This window comes from Hyla sarda, chromosome 6 (assembly GCF_029499605.1).
Source record: "Hyla sarda isolate aHylSar1 chromosome 6, aHylSar1.hap1, whole genome shotgun sequence".
NCBI classification, from domain to species: domain Eukaryota; kingdom Metazoa; phylum Chordata; class Amphibia; order Anura; family Hylidae; genus Hyla; species Hyla sarda.
This window is the reverse complement of record NC_079194.1, coordinates 53,421,872-53,440,526: the sequence shown is the minus strand read 5'-3', so window position 1 is coordinate 53,440,526 and position 18,655 is coordinate 53,421,872. Positions and strand designations below refer to the sequence as shown.

Below are 18,655 nucleotides of genomic sequence, written 5' to 3'. Positions count from 1 at the left end.
TGCCGCTCAGCCTATCGCCGGCTGAGTCAGGACTTTGCTGTAGCCGGTGATTGGCTGAGCGCAGTATGACTCACTGACCACCGGCAACCAGGAAGAGGATCGCGGCGGAGGCCGAAGCCGGTTACCGGAGGCACCTGGGGAGCGGAGGAAGGCATGTACATCTTTATTTTTTTTGCTGCTGGCAGTATGGGCGACAATTTTTATATTCTGGAGTTCTCCTTTAAGTCTACAGTACAGTCCTGCTTACATAGACACAGAGCAGGGGGAGAACTTGCTAAATGATCACCTCTCCCAGCTCGTGCTACTGATCGGTCTGGGTCTGAACACACAATAAAAACTTATGACTTGTCCCTAGGACATGTCAAAGCTTAAGTTTAATGTGTTACCTGTGATTTTTATTTTATCACTTTGATGTAAAAATGATATATGATAGGCTGCCATTACAACACCAATACAAACCAATTACTGCACTATATTTAGAGACGAGAGGGTGCAGGTACCAGGTCACAATTATCACGTTCTGTTAAACCCACGTCTGCATGTAACGTCTCATCAGCAACATGGTGCAGCTATTGGACTTTGCATAACATTAATAGCCCAAGCAAGAGGATTGTGATTTGGTACTCACCCCCTCTCGTCTAGGAAGATATACTTTAGAGACATGCCGTGGCCAGAAATGGAGCAGTGGGAAGCAGGAGTAACACTTTTTCTCTCCACACAGCCCCTTTGAAGAGATTATCCAGGATTAGAAAAACAGAGCTTTGTTCCAAAAATAGTGCCACACCTGTCCTCAGGTTGTATATGATATTACAAATTTGCTCTATTTACATCAATGGAACTGAGTTGCAATACCATACCCAACCTAAGAACAGGTGTGGCACTGTTTTTGGAACAAAAACAGCTGTTTTTCTTACCCTGGATGACCACTTCAAAGGGGCTGTGTAGAGAGTATTACCTGTTCTGCTCCCAACCGCTTCATTTCTGCCCTCGGCATGTCTTTAAAGGGGTTATCCAGGAATAGATAAAGCTATTTTTGTTCCTGAGGACAGGTGTGGTGCTGTTGTTGGAATAAATCTGCTCTGTTTTTCTAATTCTGGATAACCCTTCAATACATAATATCAAAGAATTGCAAGCAGTTCCATTGTCTTAAGACAAAACTACTACCATATTTTAGTTTTATGAAACAACATGACCTACATCAGATCACTTACAGGTTTAATTGTCTTTAAAAGGGTAATTCCAAATTTTTCAATGTTTCGATGAGCATCGGCAAACTTAACAAATGCTTCACTTGCCGCAGGCTGAGGCTCCCGGACACCAATGATGGAAAACACATCTCCAAATGCTGGGAAAATAATTAATTTAGTATCAATTCTACATCTTTACTTTTGCAAATGCAAAGTTGAAGGATGAAAAAAAAACAGTAAAATTGCCTCAATTTCCCTAATTTAAATGCAAGAAAACTAATGGACCATGCAAATAAAAGAAAAAAAACAATGGTTTTGAAATTAGCAATTGTGGATTTTGCTGTGGCTCTGTGGGTAAGCAAAAGTCACAACTATTCATGGCTTGCAGATTCAATTGCAGATTTTGACTTCCAAATTTGAAATAAACAATCCACAACGATACGCAAGCAAAAAAAAAAAAAAAAAAAAAGGAGGATTCTGGGGGCGTGGCGAGACGCTGAACGAAGATGGCCGCTTAGAAGCTGAGCTCCCACGCCACGAGGCCCTCTGCCAGCATCTCTAAGCTGTGACCGCCCGCACTTCTATGGGGGGAGCCTTCCGCAGGACCCCTAAACGTTTTTTCACCACCCGCCACCCTCCCTCTGCACCTGGAGGCATCCTACGCTTCCTCCTGCCTCAGTGAGTGAAGCCTGGGGATGGCCTGCCCGCCATTGTAGGCCTGCTGCGGGTCTGAGGTCCTGTTCAGCTGCTCCCTCCCTCGGCAGTAAGGTTTCCCTTGCAGCGCTTCCACAACGGTCTCCGGCAGTGCAGAGAGTCCCCTGCCACCAGGACTCATCTGTGACAGCAGCTCCCAGTGTGAGCTGCGCTCCGGTGCAGCAGACAGCAGTTTAGCCTCCTCGCCCAACATCTGAAGGAGAGACTCCGGCGCAGACACTGACGCACCCATCAGCTGAAGGTACCATGTGAGGCCCTCCTGAGCCCCCTGCCCTCGGTCTCCCCTGCTTGCCATATCGCAGGGGTGGGGTCCTCCGGTCTTTTTCTCCTTACTCCTAGGCACTGCCACTGGCGGCTTAATGATTATTTACTTAAATCTTTGCCCTCCCGGGAGTGGATCCAGGCATGAATTACTGAATATTTCACTCTCAACCAAGGTTCTGTATCCTCTCAGGCAGTTCTTTGGGAAGCCCACAAATCAGTGGTTCAAGGGCATTGTATTGCTCTGGGTTCCCGATTGAAACGTGATGCCTTGGCTCGCTCTCGGGAGTTGCGTGCGCACATTTCTAGGCTTGAAACTACTTTGATTTCTACTCCTTCCCTTTCGGTGCTGAGGCATCTGGTCGCAGCGCGTGCTCAGTTGGGCGAGCTTGCTCTCCATAAAATGGAGCATCAGCTTCTTTATGCTAAGCAGAGATTCTATGTTGGCTAGGCAGATATTCTATGTGTGCTAGGCATCTATCGTGCTGCGGCCCAGACACCCTCGGCTCTGACAGATTCTTCTGGCACTCTTCATTACCACCCCGAAGCTATTTCCCAACTCTTTCCGGACTACTACTCTAAGCTCACTCCCTTCCTTCTCAACACCCTACTGACCCTGGGGAGCCTGATGCGTTCCTGGACTCTTTTTCGCAGTGCCACTTACCAACTCTCTCAGTGTCTGATCGGGCTACATTGAACGCTCCTATCACGCTTGAAGAACTGACTGAGGTCCTTAAGTCCCTGCCTGCGGGGCGCCCCCCTGGTCCGGATGGCTTCACTTACCTGTACTAGAAGACTTACTCTGCTCTCCTTTTCCCTAAACTTGTTCCGTGTTTTTTTATTCTTTCTTGGGGGGGTGAAGCAGTCCTTCTTACATTCTTTGCTTACCCTTATTCCCAAGCCAGGTACGGACCCACATGATTGCTCCAGCTACAAGCACATAGCCCTGCTCAATACTGATCTGAAATTGTTCTCTAAGGTCTATGGGGGGCCTGTCAGTGCCTGATGTGACTAAGAACTACTGGCATCACCTGGCTGCGTAAACTACTTACCACGCTTATAGTCACTGGATGTAGCTAGGGAAGTTGTGGTTGGCCCTGACTCATCCAAATACCTTCCTTTGTAATGCCTTTCCCCCTCTCTGTCTCCCTGGCCCCCCTTGTCGGGACCCATGTCTCTCTCCCGATATGTTTGCGGGTACTTCTCCAGGATATTCAGGATCTTCTCCTCTACTTCTCCACTACAGCCCTTTTCCTATAACCCACCTTTCCCCCAGATTTGACTTCTTGTATGGTTCGGGAATCGGGTGGGAGGGGGCTCTTCTGCTGGGTTGATGTAGTCGACTCTCTCTCGTTCTCTACTGTCTTTTGAACATTTAGCCTCCCGAAATGGTCTTCCCTTCTCCGATCGACTTCATTAGGTACAGCTTGGACATTTTATATCTTCTTCACTGGGAACTCTTGTGGTTTCCTTGCCTACGGTCTTTGAGCGTTTGTGCCGCTCTGGTCCACAGACAAAGGGCCTTCTTTCTGACATTTACTCAACTATTAATGCTCCCTCTGATGGGAGTGCTCCATCTCATCTTTAAATGAGTCGTTGGGAGGAGGTTTTGAACACTGCTATCACACTCCCTCAGTGGAGGATAATTTATGAGTGAGCTTCTAAGGCTTCCATATGTACGGCCTATAAAGAACGCAATTCAAGATGCTTATGGGCTGGTACCATACGCCTGAATTGCTTAACAAATTGAACCAGACCACTTTCCCCAGTGTTGGCGTTGTGGTGTAGGGTTTTGAACTATCCTTCATACTTTTTGGTCCTGTCCGCAGATTGTTGCCTATTGGAACATGATGAGGCGTTTAGTTGCTGATGTCCTGGGGGTATCTGTCTCCCTGGATCCGCTGGTTTACCTGTTGCATCTCTCTAGTAGGGCCCTGTCCAAACGACCCTTTAAGCTGTTCTTACACATTGTCCTAGGGGCAAAGACCCTCATAGCAAAATGTTGGAAGCAGTCTTTCTCCCCCTCTGAGATGGATCTCCTGGCTAGGATCCACAAGATTAGATCTCTTGAATTCCTCAATGCCTCTCTCAACAACTCCATGCCTCTTTTCCTTTCTGTATGGGAACCCTGGGACCAATTCTCAGATCGACAACCTCCCTAAGTATTTTGCCCTCCTTCCAATGTTTCCTCCCACTTCCTCTATTCTCCATTTCAATTCTCTTCCCCTCCCTCTTTTTTCCTCCCTTTGTGTTGTTGTGTGTGTTTTTTGTCTCTGTTCCTGTTTGTACTTGTCCTTGTGATGTTGTGTGTCCCTTCTATTTTTGTTAGAGTTTCTTAAGGGCCTTTTTGAGTTATTTACTGGCATCTCTTTCATAGCTTTGACTGGTGTTTTATGTCGTATGTTTGTTCTTGTATGGAGTTTTTCAGAGTCGATTTTAACCAATATTGGTTGTCTTTTTTGCTCTCTGCCATTGATTTTCCTACTGATACTTAGGTGTGTGGTATGCCATTTCTTGACCATTGTTTTGACCTGTAAGATGCCTTGGTTTCTTTATCATTTGTATTGAAAAACTTTAATAAATATTCACAGTTGAAAAAAAAAAAAAAAAAGGAGGATTCTTTTCACTCACTGTAAAATCTTTCTCGTAGCCTTCATTGAGGTTACACAGGAACCATGGCTGTGTTGCCCAATGAAACGACTGAGAAATTTACCCATTACACAGTAAAACCGGGCCAATTACAATGCATAAAAATGAATGAAAGTGGATGAAATTTGTAAGGTTTTTGTTAAGGGTTTTATTTTAATTTACTTTCTGTTAACCTGCTCTTTACAAAATTTTACTACAATTATATAATATTTTTGGCAGCAGCAACTGGAGCAATTTTTATTGTCTGCTACTTCAAATCTCATGTCTATACTAATTTTAAGAAATGGCTTTTTATCCTTCCATCGCCTTATTATTATTTGATTTTTTTTCCTTTTTTCTCTGTAGTGTTTTGAAACTTCCTGGGCTAAAAGAAGTCAAGCCGGTCAAACCTGAAGAAGTTTTGTTCTTTACAAAAAAATGTTACAATACTTGCTGCAAGTCCAGTAAATTCACTGAGGCCCAACACAGACTGAGGTATAAAAGCGGGAGATTTATCAAAACCTGTCTTGAGGAAAAGTTGCCCAGTTGCCCATAGCAACCAATCAGATGGCTTCTTTCATTTTTAACAAGGCCTCAGAAAAAAGAAAGAAGCGATCTGATTGAGCTGTTACCACCATTGAAGCAGTGTCTGGCCATCCATGTAATGCTTGGACAAGGCAATTGGGATAAACTAAAACATGACTTATTATTCACTAACAAAAATGGAAGATAAACAAACACAAAAGGGCCTTTAGTGTTATCTCCTAGCTTTAAAAAATACCTTATTCCTTCTGTTTTAGGACATGTAGAAGGGAACCCGTTAATGGCGAGTACATCAATTTGTTTGTGTTTTTTGTACAATTTCTTACAGGTTTGTACCATTTACTGGACACGATCTTATCTCAGACAACCTAAAAGCCAACTGTGTGAGCTGCCCCTCCCAGGTTTCTCTCCATGTTAACAATCTTCTATCTCTAAGGATCTATTCACAGGGCAGAATTTCTGCTTGCGGAATTCCACCTCAAATTAAAGCCCATAGACTTCTATGGAATTCCGGACTCCCATTCGCAATTCTGAATTTCCGCTTGTGGAATTCCACCTCAAATTAAAACCCATAGACTTCTATGGGGTTCCACACTTCCATTCGCAGTTCTGAATTTCCGCTTGCGGAATTGCGCTAGCGGAAATCCACAAGCAGAAATTCAGAAGTGCGAATGGGAGTGCGGAATCCCATAGAAGTATATGGGCTTTAATTTGAGGCAGAATTCCGCAAGTGGAAATTTTGTGATGTGAATAGACCCTTACAATGAGAGAGCTGAAAATGCGTATCAAAGGTTAATTTAATCTTTTTTTCTGTGTAGCAACTAAATGGTAAGACATTTCTAATAAAGACAATAAAGAAAGTTTCTTCATTTTACATTAAAAAAAAACAATCCAACAATAATAAAAGAAAATCAGTGCAAATGTGCGCTATAGACTTTAACTCCATATGAAGTTTTGAATTAGTTATTACCTCTATGTGTCTGGGAGAGCTCAAAAAAGGCTCTTAAGAGACGTTTGGTGTGTTCCATCATACCTTGGAAAAATGACAAGAAATCTGGTAAGTGAACCTGGATACAATATGTAACAGTCGTAATCCTTTTTCATCAATCCTATAGAAAGTATTTTCCCATTTGGACTTTCTCACCTGTTCTGCAATAACACTGAATGACAGGGAAAGTTATCATTGATTGCGTAAATTAAGCCATTTTTACTTCCGTTTGCCATGTGACTTCCCCCACATTTATCAAAGAGGTGCAAATTCTTCATAAATAGCAAATGAGCTTAGATGTCAGCAACTTTGTAAGTGAGGAAGTATGACCCATGCCTAGGAGCCGCACCTGAATCATACCTGGAAGTCACCACTATGTGCAGGGACACGTTCTTTTTTATTTATATAATTTTCCATATTACAACACCTTAATAATAGACATTTCATATTATTAGTTTCACCCCCTACCCCACCCTCCAAGGTGGGGGGGGGGGGGGGGGTGAGTGGCACATGCTGTTAATGACAGACATGGTCCAGGCTGGTATGAGATTGCACAAAATTTTTAGTGTTTACGTAAATATATTGCGACAATTTTGAAAGTCGCTGTTGATAAATCACTAATCTAACGATGATACACTACATTCAAGTGACTTTCTTAAAAGAGTCTAAAGGATTTGCAACTTTTTTTTACACAAAATTGTGACAATGTACCACCAAAAAAACTGGGTTAAAACCAATAATTAATTCCCCCCCCCAAAGTCTTCAAGCAACGCTCACATCACCGTTGTCCTTCGACCCGTTCAGGATCCTTTCGACCCCAAGCAAAGGAGTTGATCAAACCCTTTGCACAATGGCTCCCATTGACCTGAATGGGGTCCTTCGAGTGTCCGTTACTTTAGGACAATTGAGGAGAGAAAAATACCTGACCATGCAGTATTTTTTTTTTCTCTGCCCAACTTTCATCTTTTCGCAATGGAGCTCAAGGGTGATCTGACGCTGCCTTAAAATAAAATAATCACGTATCAACTTGAAAACATTTATAGAAAAGCAGTCTTGATGAACACTCAGAAGTAAAACTCAGAACAATTCCTATAAAAGAATAGGTTGACAGACAAAAAAGCAAGATCTTTTTAAACAGAGTCTGTATTACCTCTGTAGAATTCTGCAGTTTTTTCCAGTTCTTCCAATCTCTTTACCAATCCATCTAAAATATGAATATTAGTATGGTTAGTTTTTTTTACATTCCTGCTTATTGCTAAAACAGGCTGGATAACATTTGGTTCATGTGAAATCCACACACAGTATTGCAAGAATTTAAAAGGCAGTGTACATTAGGGCAGGGCTTGACAAATCCCAGGTGCCAGGTCGGCATGGGAACTGAGAATTACACCCTGGTGCCTAGGTTGTCAGCCCCGTGACCTGTGTGCATGCAGCTGCCTGAAAGCCAGGATGTCAGCTTGCATTTGTGCCGTTCTCAACAAGGACGACTTTACCCATTCTCTATTCCTCTTGCATCATGCAGGGATGTGGAATTTGTATCGCCCGACGCCAGGACATGCAGTTCCGGGCGTCGGGCAGGTGATTTCTTTAGGCATTTAGCCCTGCTTTGGGCATCCCCGCATGCTTCGCATCCCCGCAAGGAAGGCTCGTTATAGGCTGCAGCAGGGAGATGTAAGTACTGTAGCAGTGAAATACCTTAACCTACCTAATGACTCAATAAGGGAGGACCTGCTTATCACCAGGGGCTAACCTATCTTCTTAGGGGGAATAATTGTTTAAATAGGAGCCCTACCTGCTGGGGGTAATATCTATCTGGGGGCCTGTCCACCTATTGGGAACCCCTACCTGATCAGGTAGGACTCCCCAGTAGGTAGACAGGTCCCCAGATAGATATCACCTCCATCAGTGATGGGGATCATATCTATCGGGGGCCTCTATACCTACTTGGGAGCCCTACCAGATTGGGGTCATATCTATCTGGGGGCCTGTCTTCATATAGGTGAACTCTATCTAATGGGGGACATGTCCATCTTGGGTGTTGTCTGCCTACTGGGAGAGCCCACCCCTCCTATCAACTGGGAGCACATACAGCCATGGCCGTAAATGTTGGCACCCATGAAATTCTTTAAGAAAATTAAGTATTTCTCACAGAAAAGGATTGCAGTAACACATGTTTATTCCCTTTGTGTGTATTGGAACTAAACCAAAAAAGAAAGGAAAAAAAAGCAAATTGGACATAATGTCCAACCAAACTCCAAAAATGGGCTGGACAAAATTATTGGCACCCTTAACTTAATATTTGGTTGCACAACCTTTGGAAAAAATAACTGAAATCAGTCGCTTCCTATAACCATCAATAAGCTTCTTACACCTCTCAGCCGGAATGTTGGACCACTCTTCCAATACAAACTGCTCCAGGTCTCTCTTATTGGAAGGCGCCTTTGCCCAACAGCAATTTTAAGATCTCTCTAAGGGTGTTCAATGGGATTTAGATCTGGACTCATTGCTGCCACTTCAGAACTCTCCAGCGCTTTGTTGCCATCCATTTCTGGGTGCTTTTTGACATATGTTTGGGGTCATTGTCCTGCTGGAAGACCCAAGATCTCGGACGCAAACCCAGCTTTCTGACACTGGGCTGTACAGTGCGACCCAAAATACGTTGGTAATCCTCAGATTTCCTGATGCCTTGCACACATTCAAGACACCCAGTACCAGAGGCAGCAAAACATCTTTGAACCTCCACCATATTTCACTGTAGACTCTGTGTTCTTTTCTTTGTAGACCTGATTCCATTTTTGGTAAACAGCAGAATGATGTGCTTTACCAAAACGCTCTATCTTGGTCTCATCTGTCCACATGACGTTTTCCCAGAAGGATTTTAGCTTCCTCAAGTTCATTTTGGCAAAATGTAGTCTTGCTTTTTTATGTCTCTGTGTCAGCAGTGGGGTCCTCCTGGGTCTCCGGCCATAGCGTTTCATTCCATTTAAATATTGACAGATAGTTCGCGCTGACATTGATGCTCCCTGAGCCTGCAGGACAGCTCGAATATCTTTGGATCTCTAGAGATGGACTTGTAACCTTAAGATTGTTGATATTTTTCCACAATTTTGGTTCTCAAGTCCTGAGACAGTTCTCATCTCCTCTTTCTGTTGTCCGTGCTTAGTGTGGCACACACACAATGCAAATGCAAAGACTAAGTGAACTTCTCTCCTTTTTATCTGCTTTCAGGTATGATTTTTATATTGCTCACACCTGTTACTTGCCCCAGGTGAGTTTAAAGGAGCATCACATGCTTGAAACAATCTTTTTGTTATTACCCCACTCATTGAACAACAAACAAGCTAGATTCAATGAAAAAGGTCAGTGCTTTCTAATCAGGGTGGCTCCAGCTGTTGCTTAATCCCTGTGGTTGGAGCACCCATTGAAGCAGAACAGGCATCACCTGACTAGTGATGTCAGGTCTCGGCCGCACTGCATCCTGGGGAATACCTGAGACACGAGTCATTTCGTATGGTGTTAAAAATGAACATCCAGAGCAAAGATCACATTAGAATACGAGAGCAGCCGTTAGAGACAGGTACAACACTATATTATGAACTACACTAACTTTACAGCCCCTGTAGTATAGTCAAATAAAAAAAATCCTGGAATACCCCTTTAATCCTCTTTCACCCCAGCGGCCAAACACTTTCAAAAATGTAAAAATTGTCTTCACGCTAACTTCTGTACAAAATTATCAAAATGCTTTCTTGATATCTTTCTTGCATTTTTCCTCATTGTTCAGCACATATTTAAAAATAAAATTACCATTGCACAGGATGGCACGACTTAAGCCAAGAGCATCTGCTGTGCCCGAACTCATATTTTCCACCAGGCGATGCTTCACTTTCTTCAGGACTGAAAAACATACAAAAAAAAAAAAAAGTAAACATTTGAAGGCAAAATCAGCATTTTTCAGTATTTCTGCATGTACAAATATATATATGGGGGGGGGGGGGGGGAGTTTAGCACAAGCTTTATTTAAAAGAAAAAAAAAAGTTTTTTTCTTTTTGCACAAAAAAAAAAGAAAGTTTGGTTTAAACATTTATAAATCCCCCTTCCCTGTATTTTATTACATTTGTTTTTAAATATTGTTGGGAATTTTTTTTATTAAAGATGTGTGGTACTTATTGCAAGATGTCAAGGTGTGAACTATGCCTATACTAAGTGATTCTGTTTAATTTGATTTAGTGGTTGTCCACACCACAACGCTAGGTGGGAACAAAGCCACAAAGGGTAGCGCTATAGGTGTAAATAAACAAATAACAAATAAATAACTTACCAATGTCAAGTGATTTTCCCTGCTTCGGATCGGCTTGCAACTTGTTGTAGTGAATAGTCACTTCTTCCTAGACAAGACAAAATTGATCTTAAAGATTTTAAGTTATTACGACCCATAGCAAGATCAGGCTGTGACATTTCACCATGCCTGATCATTTTGTTCTCAGGGGATAGAAGCTGTTGTCAGAGGTGTCCAGCAGCAGCTTACTCCATCGTCAGAGGATTAAACATCCCAGATATGATAAATGATTGATTATCAAATTTTTACTTTAAAAGGGGTACTCCAGAGAACTAAACTTATACCCTTTCCCGTCTGGGGGGGTCCAACTGCTTTATATGAGCCCGGTAACTTACCCATCCTCGGCGGGCCCTGACCCCCACATTGTGAGAGGAACAAGAGTGACGGGCCGCTAAGCCAATCACCGGCTGAGACGCGAACCCATCTCAGCGAGTGATTGGCTGAGCGAGCTGTTGCCGCCAGTCATCTCAGAGGATAGGGGCCAGAGCGCGCTGAGGACGGTAAGTCACCGGGCCCTGCATAGGAGATTTTGGGGGGTCCCAGCGGTTAAACACTCCACAGTCAGACACTTTCACCTTATCTACAGGATAGGGGATCGCTCCCCAGAGTACCACTTTAAGTTTTCAAATTAAGATGATGCAAATCCCCACAATTTCTTTGGTTTCCAGGTTTAACCCGAGCTCAAATTGTTCCTTAGAACATAAAAGTTTCCATAAAAGTTTTTTACACTTGGATCTCACCTTAACAGTCTGGATCATTTTGGCCACCTCGACTTTTGTTTTCCCCTTAACTGATTTCCCATTGACACCGGTAATTTCGTCTCCAGCAGCGATGGTTCCATCCAATGAGGCCGGAGTGTTGTCGAATACCTGCAGGAAGGCCAACACCGTAAGTTATATTATGCAGTATACCAGAGTGTGTGTGTGTAATATATATATATATATATATATATATATATATATATATATATATACACACACACACATTCGGGTGCTGTAGATATACGGTCCCGGTTTGAGGACCGAACGAAGTGTAGAACAAAAGACAACAGGAAAGGGCCACGGGTGGTATCAGGTTAGGTACATTTGCGCGAGTGCAAGTACGCATGCAAATGTCCAGTACCACTACTGGGACATCCCTACTCTCCACGGTAGAAGTTAAAGGGGTACTCCACCCCTAGACATCTTATCCCCTATACAAAGGATAGGGGATAAGATGTCTGATTGCAGGGGTCCCAGTGGCGGGAACCCCGCGATCTCTGCGCAGCACCCGGCGTTCTAAACAGTATGTTTAGGACTCTGGGTTCCCGCGGTGGGGGTCTTGGATAGGGGATAAGATGCCTAGAGGTGGAGTACCCATTTAACATAAAAACAGCACCAAAGGTCACCTCAGCTTGTGCCAGATCTTTGGTCAGATCTCATCCACATGGTTGATACTGTAATCTGCAGTGGATTTGGGGTTACATTTTAATAAGGAAGGTCTAATTATATATAAAAAAAAAAGCTAGGCAGAGGCAAAAAATGACAGTTCTTTACTGTTAACGTCTGAACGAAGGCTACCAATGTCCATAGACCCATATAGCAGCAAACCATGAAAACTTTATTGAGATTACGATGCAATTGTGTTATGCCATCTATTCTATAAACTTAAAAAATAAAATAAAATACACACTCAACTCGTGCAGGGGACTGACCTGTACAATGTAAAGGCATGGGCAATGCTGAGCCCCTCCACCAATGCTTATTCCAATCACATTTTGAGAGTCTTTCTTTAGCGTTACCGTGCCCGGGACCGTTGGTATTCCACTAAGACAAAAGGAGATTTTTTAACACTTACCGTAAAATCTCTTTCTCGAAGGATCCATTGGGGGACACAGACCGTGGGTGTATGCTGCTGTCTCTAGGAGGTGTGACACTATGGCAACAAGCAGTTTACGGCCCAGACTAGCATCAGCCAATGCAAAGGTATGAACCCGGTAGAACTTTGAGAAAGTGTGCAAAGATGACCAAATAGCTGCCTTGTAATCTTCGAGGCCGAGGCTTTATTCTGGAGAGCCCAGGATGCCCCAACAGAAGCGGGTAGAATGAGCCACAACCCTGAAAGGAGGAATCTTCCCCCTACAGCGATAGGCTTCCAAAATGGCAGACCGGATCCACCGAGAAGTGGTGGCCTTGGAAGCAGGCTGTCCCTTACGACGACCTTCCGTAAGGACGAAAAAGGAAATCACACTGACGAAACGAAGAGGAGATAGAGAGATAATACCTAACAGCCCGAACCACATCCAGTTCGTGGAGTAAATGCTCCTAGGAGGAGAAGGAGCGGGACAAAGAACGGAAGAACAATGTCCTCATTTAGATGAAAGGCCGAAACAACCTTAGACAAAAAGGAAGGATCTGGTCGGAAGACAACCTTGTCCTGGTGAATCCCCAGAAATGGAGAACGGCAGAAGAGAGCTGCCAATTCAGACACCCTCCGAATGGAGGCGATAGCAACAAGAAACCCCACTTTTCAAGAAAAGAGGCGCAGGGACACCTTCCCTAAGGGGTTCAAAAGGTTCACCTTGGAGGACACCCAGAACCAGATTCAAGTCCCAAGGAGGAGAAGGTGACCAATAAGGAGGGGCAGCATGTGCCACTCCTTGAAGGAAGGTCCGGACATGAGAATTAGAAGATAGAGGACGCTGGAAAGGAATAGAAAAGGCCGAAACCTGACCCTTAAGGGAACTGAAAGACAAACCCAGTCCCAATCCCGACTGCAAGAAGACGGGGAACAGAAAAGGCAACAGGAGACAAAAACTGAGCTTCACACCAGCAAAAATAAGACCACCAGGTACGGTGGTAAATTTTTGCCGAGGAAGGCTTGCGAGCCCTGAACATGGTGGGAATGACTTGGGAAGAGAACCACGGGTTCTCAAAACTGCGGTCTCAACCGCCACGCCCTCAAATGCAGTGACTGTAAAATGGGGTGGCAAAGAGGACCCTGAGACAGCAGGTCCGAACGAAGTGGAAGGCGCAGTGGAGTGTCGTCCAGGAGCCTGACCACGTCGCCGTACCACGACCTACGGGACCAAACTGGAGCTACCAGTAAGGCAGGAACGTCCTCTGCTTTGGGCTTCCTCAGAACCCTGGGAAGGAGCGGAAGGGGAGGGAACAGATAGGGCAGAGCAAACCCCTTCCAAGGAATCACTAGGGCGTCCACGGCTAGAGCCAGGGGGTCCCGGAACATTGACAAAATGGAAGAATCTTCCGATTGTGCCGACGCGAAGAGGTCCACGTCTGGAATGTCCCAGAGGTCGCAGCTCTACGCGAAGACCTCTGGATGCAGGGACCAACTCTCCGGGGTTGACTGAGGACCGACTAAGGAAATACGCTTCCCAGAAGAGCACACCTGGAATGTGAATCGCCAAATGGCCGGAACCTTGTTTTCCGCCCAGAAGAAAAACCTTTGTCACCTCGGCCATGGCTGCCGAGCAGCGAGTGACGCCTAGCCGATTTACGTACGCTACGGCCGTGGAGTTGTCCGACTGGACGCGGAAAGGGCGGAACTGAAGCAGGAACTCCCAAGAAGACGACAAAGAAGAATCGCCCTCATTCCGAAGATGTTTATCGGAAGAAGGGCTTCCAGGGTAGACCAGAGGCCTTGAACCGTCCAGACCCTGAACACACCGCTCCAGCCCGACAGACTGGCATGCGTTGTCACCACCTGCCAGTGGAGGGGAAGAAATGATCGCCACCAGAGCAGAGACTGACGGATCCAACGAGGGAGAGTAATCTTGACGATCGAGAGACAGAGGAGATCTGTCCCATCGAGAGAGAATCGCCAGTTGAAGGGGATGGTAATGAAACTGGGCAAAGGGTACGGCTTCCATGGCCGCTACCATCCGACCCAAGACTTCCATGTAATTTCGGATGGAAACTGGGGCCTGGGCCCGAAGAGAGCAGACTCCTGACAGGAGCGTCAGACGTTTGTCCATCGGAAGGCAAGTCCGAGCAGAGACTGAGTTGAATTTCCAAGAAAAATCAGAGACTGGGCGGGAGAGAGGACAGACTTGTCCCGGTTGACCATCCACCCGAAATGAATCAGGATCTAAAGAGTGAGATCCACATTCTCCAGAGTCTGGACTCTGGTGGGAACCTAGATGAGAAGGTCGTCCAGGAAAGGGATCAGTGAAACTCCTCTCGACCGCAACAGGGCTATTACTGGCGCAAGGATCTTGTAAAGACTCGAGGAGCCGAGGCCAGATCAAAAGGGGGGGGCTATGAATTGAAAATGCCCCTCCGGAACCGCAAAGCGGGGGTACCGCTGATGGCCGGGAAATATTGGAACATGGAGGTAGGCATCCTTGATGACCAACGAAGAAAGAAAATCCCCTTGTTCCATGGATGCCACTACCGAACGGAGAGATTCCATTCGGAAGTGGCGGAGAAGATGACGGTGAGACGCTTGAGGTCCAGAATCGGTCGCACAGAACCACCTTCCTTGGGAACCACAAAAAAAATTGGAATAAAAAACCCTGAAAACATTCCCCTGGAGAAATGGGGACAATGACTCCCTGGGCAGGGACTGGAGGGCCTCCCGAAACTGCTTCGCCAGAGAAGGAGACCGGGGAGCTCGGGACTTCCTGAATGTGTGTGGTCCAGCTGTCTCGAAAAAGTAAGAGACTACCTCCCACCCGAGAAAAACCTGCGGGTGGTGGCTTCACTCCATGCGGAAGTGGGATTGCGGTAACCCGATTTGGCCGCAAAACGGCCGGAACGGTTGGTGTCCGACTTCGAAGACAGACCTCTTGTACCGCGAAGGCGCCTGCCCAGACCCCTTATTGGGGCCAAAGGAAGAGGACCTCCCCAAGAAAAGAAAGCCTTATTTTGAGGCAACAAGTAACTCTTACCCCCCGTCGCCTCAGAGATAATCTCGTCAAGGCGCTGTCAAAAAGACGGGTACCAGTAAAAGGAAACTCGGTAGGAAAACTTTTGGAGGCGGCATCCGCATCCCGCGCCCTAAGTCACATGGAGTGGCGGAGGGCCGCTAGGAGACACACAGCAAAGGCAGCACAACGGACTGACTGCACGGTAGCTGAGCACAGAAAGCCCCCAGCTTTAGAGCATTGGAGAACCAAAGCAAAATAGATCCTCTGGGGGGGGGGAGGAAATCCCACCTGACTGAGTTTTGAGCACCACACCGAAAGGGCCTTGAACCCCCATGCAGAGGTGAAGGTGGGAAGCAGAGAAGAGCCCGCTGCTTCAGAGGCAAACTTCGGGAAATTGGTGGATCCACCGAGAGAGGGGAAACCACCTAGAGGCAAGGTCCTTGGCGAATGGGTAACGCACTTGAACCCTCTTCATTCCCGAGAACCTCTTATCCGGATGTTTCCATGCAGATTCCAGAAGGATGTGAAATTCAGCGTGAGAGCTGAACCCTTGAGGTGCTGGTTGAACACGATGAAAGGATACTTCAGGAGTCACGTTCGAAGATCCTGGGTCCTCTAAGTGAAAGGTGTCTCTTATGGCCGCAACCAATGAGTTCACCGTTTCAACTGTATCCGAGCGGTCCTCTGAGTCAGATGCCGATTCAGAAGCCTCATCCGCTAGTTCACCAGGAGAATGTGAACGAGTGGAGGCAGCCTTGGAGGGGGGGGGGGGGGGCGACCCTGACCGGGTACGCGGCTCTGGCAAGGCAGAGCGGCGATTCCGGGAACGTCCTCTGGAGGAGCGACGTCTGTGATCAGATGACACTGGGGGGGGGCGACCCACGGGGGGACACCCACGTCTACCTGAAGACTCAATGTAAGAGTCAGAAAAAGCACCCCTAGTACGCCTGCGAGAGCGTGAGGCTTGTGGAAAAGAGGGGCGGGACCCACTAGCGGGCCGCGCAGGGCAGACCTCTTCAAGGTAGACACCATGTCACGGGAGGCCTCAGCTACCGAAAGGGAGACTTGAGTCAAGTCAGCCATACACTGGGATAGGAAGAAACCCAGGCTGGAGGGGCGGCCGAATCCACCGGAAACTGTAACATCCGGCGGAAGCTAGGGAGTCTGGGGGAGCAGTGGAGCAGGCAGAGCCAGTGGGCTCAGCAGAACCAGGCATTTTTGGAATAATATGTCATACAGACAAAATAGAAGACTAGCAGTCTAGTTGTCAGTTTAGAGGGATGAAAAGATTTGTGTCCCCTGTGACAGTAATTCAGCGTGAGAGCTGAAAGATTTTAACACTGTAACACTCTGTCCCTGCTGAGAGGAGACACCACTCTATGCAGACAGAGAGGAGCTAGCCAATAGCCTGAGAGGGGCATTCCTGGAGCAGGGGCACTGTCATTGATTGGCCCCTGCCACCTGAATCGCGCGCACAGCGCGATTCGCGCCTCCAGTAAGCTCCGGTGGCCCTGTGGGCGGAGCTATAGCGCCCCGGCCACCGGGAAGAAACACAGTAATGGCTCCTTGCCCCGAGCGCATGTTAGCCGTATATGCGCCCGCAGGGAAGTGAGTGGGCGATACACATATCCGCCGGCAGCCGTCTGCTGCCGAAAGTGAAAGCAAGTCGGCGCTACATGCGCCCGAAGTACAAGCGCCGCAGCTATCAGCCACATAATAAGTGCTGCGGCTGTAAGCCGCTTAGTAGAACACACTCACACACACGTGCATAATAAAGTAACCCATGCATTCTGCCATTGCTCCCCCTTTTTTAGAATAAAAAAAAATAGAGCCCCTAACACAGGCCAGCCCTTTGGACCCCGAAAAGTGGGCCACAAAATGAGGGTCTCCGGATGTTGCAAGTCCATGCCCCCTAAGATGCCACTGCTCCCCCAGAATAAAAGTCCAGCCCCTGTATAAGCCAGCCCCATAACCTGAAAAGGTGGGCCAAAAACAGGGGGTCTCCAGAGGTTGCAAGTCTGCACCTAAGGAGAAAAGGGGGAAAGTACTTACCTCAGTCAGAAGAACTTATCTAATGGAGTCTTCAGTGAAGTCTCCAGTCAGCTTTTGTCACCTACATCACGCCTGGTTGCTATGCACGAGCGAGGCGAGCAGGAAAATAGGGGAACCCGAACCCATGAGGTACCAACCCAGGCTCTGACCGTTGGCGAGGGGGGGTGAACAGTGCATATATGCAATGTCTGTGCCCCCTTACTCCCAACGGGAAAACAGGGAACCGGAGTCCCTGAGTTCCCACCTGAAAACAGGAAAGAAAAAAGGAATAAAAAACTAACACGTCCCTATACTAGGAAAACAAAAAATCAGAAGACCTGGTCTGGAGAATTCCAGACCATGTCCACCTCCTTCAGACACTAAGCTTAAACTGATTTCCTCAGGGCCTGGAGGCGGGTGTATGCTGCTGGGAGGAGCCGACTTTCTTGTTGCCATAGTGTCACACCTCCTAGAGACAGCAGCATACACCCACGGTCTGTGTCCCCCAATGGAGCCAATAGAGAAAAATAGTCATTGACGTTGTAGATATATACACATATACAACAGACGCAGTGTACATAATTTTACTAATATACCTTTTATATAGAGTATAAACTGTTCATAAAATAACCCTAAGCTCACAATACAATCTCAACACTGGTAAATACTACATGTGCAGACTTCACTGACATACACAGTAATGTGATAGAATTAAGGGGTCAAGGCTGAAACATTTAAAGAAGAAGGGGGCGAGTGTCTGATCGCGGGGTCCAAATGCTGGGACCCCCCGCAATCTCCTGTATGAGGTCCAGGCATTGTCGCAGCTATGAGGTGGACAACACAACCCCCACCCCATACAGCTCAATGGGAGAGGTGGGGATGCATGAACGTTGCATCTCAGCCTCTCCCATAGAGATACATGGATGGAGGAGGTGTGTTGGACACAGCATCATGCTGCAGCCGACACACCTCCTGCACACGAGAGCCGGCGGCATAGCAGGGGCCCCGTACAGGAGATCACGAGGGGTCCCAGCATTTGGACCAGCCGCAATCAGACACTTAGGGGATAAGTGTTATGCGGTATACACCGCAGATCT

General features: G+C 46.5%; 2 protein-coding genes across 3 annotated transcripts in view; both read right to left on the bottom strand.

Annotated features, from left to right (window-relative positions):
* Positions 1-18,655, bottom strand: part of PICK1 (protein interacting with PRKCA 1) — a 42,050-nt gene that overhangs the window by 12,521 nt on the left and 10,874 nt on the right. For both annotated transcript variants that reach the window (XM_056523765.1, XM_056523763.1), the window contains exons 3-9: positions 12,354-12,465; positions 11,401-11,529; positions 10,643-10,709; positions 10,129-10,218; positions 7,472-7,525; positions 6,304-6,366; positions 1,212-1,345 (exon numbers count right to left, since the gene is read on the bottom strand). In XM_056523765.1, the coding sequence (XP_056379740.1) occupies positions 1,212-1,345; positions 6,304-6,366; positions 7,472-7,525; positions 10,129-10,218; positions 10,643-10,709; positions 11,401-11,529; positions 12,354-12,465 (649 nt within the window). The remainder of the gene's footprint in view (positions 1-1,211; positions 1,346-6,303; positions 6,367-7,471; positions 7,526-10,128; positions 10,219-10,642; positions 10,710-11,400; positions 11,530-12,353; positions 12,466-18,655) is intronic.
* Positions 12,577-16,244, bottom strand: LOC130275598 (uncharacterized). Its single transcript, XM_056523769.1, has 2 exons — positions 15,840-16,244; positions 12,577-15,791 (listed from the first exon to the last, which is right to left on the bottom strand). The coding sequence occupies exon 2, from the start codon at positions 14,631-14,633 to the stop codon at positions 13,719-13,721; it is 915 nt and encodes a 304-aa protein (XP_056379744.1). The 5' UTR covers positions 14,634-15,791; positions 15,840-16,244; the 3' UTR covers positions 12,577-13,718.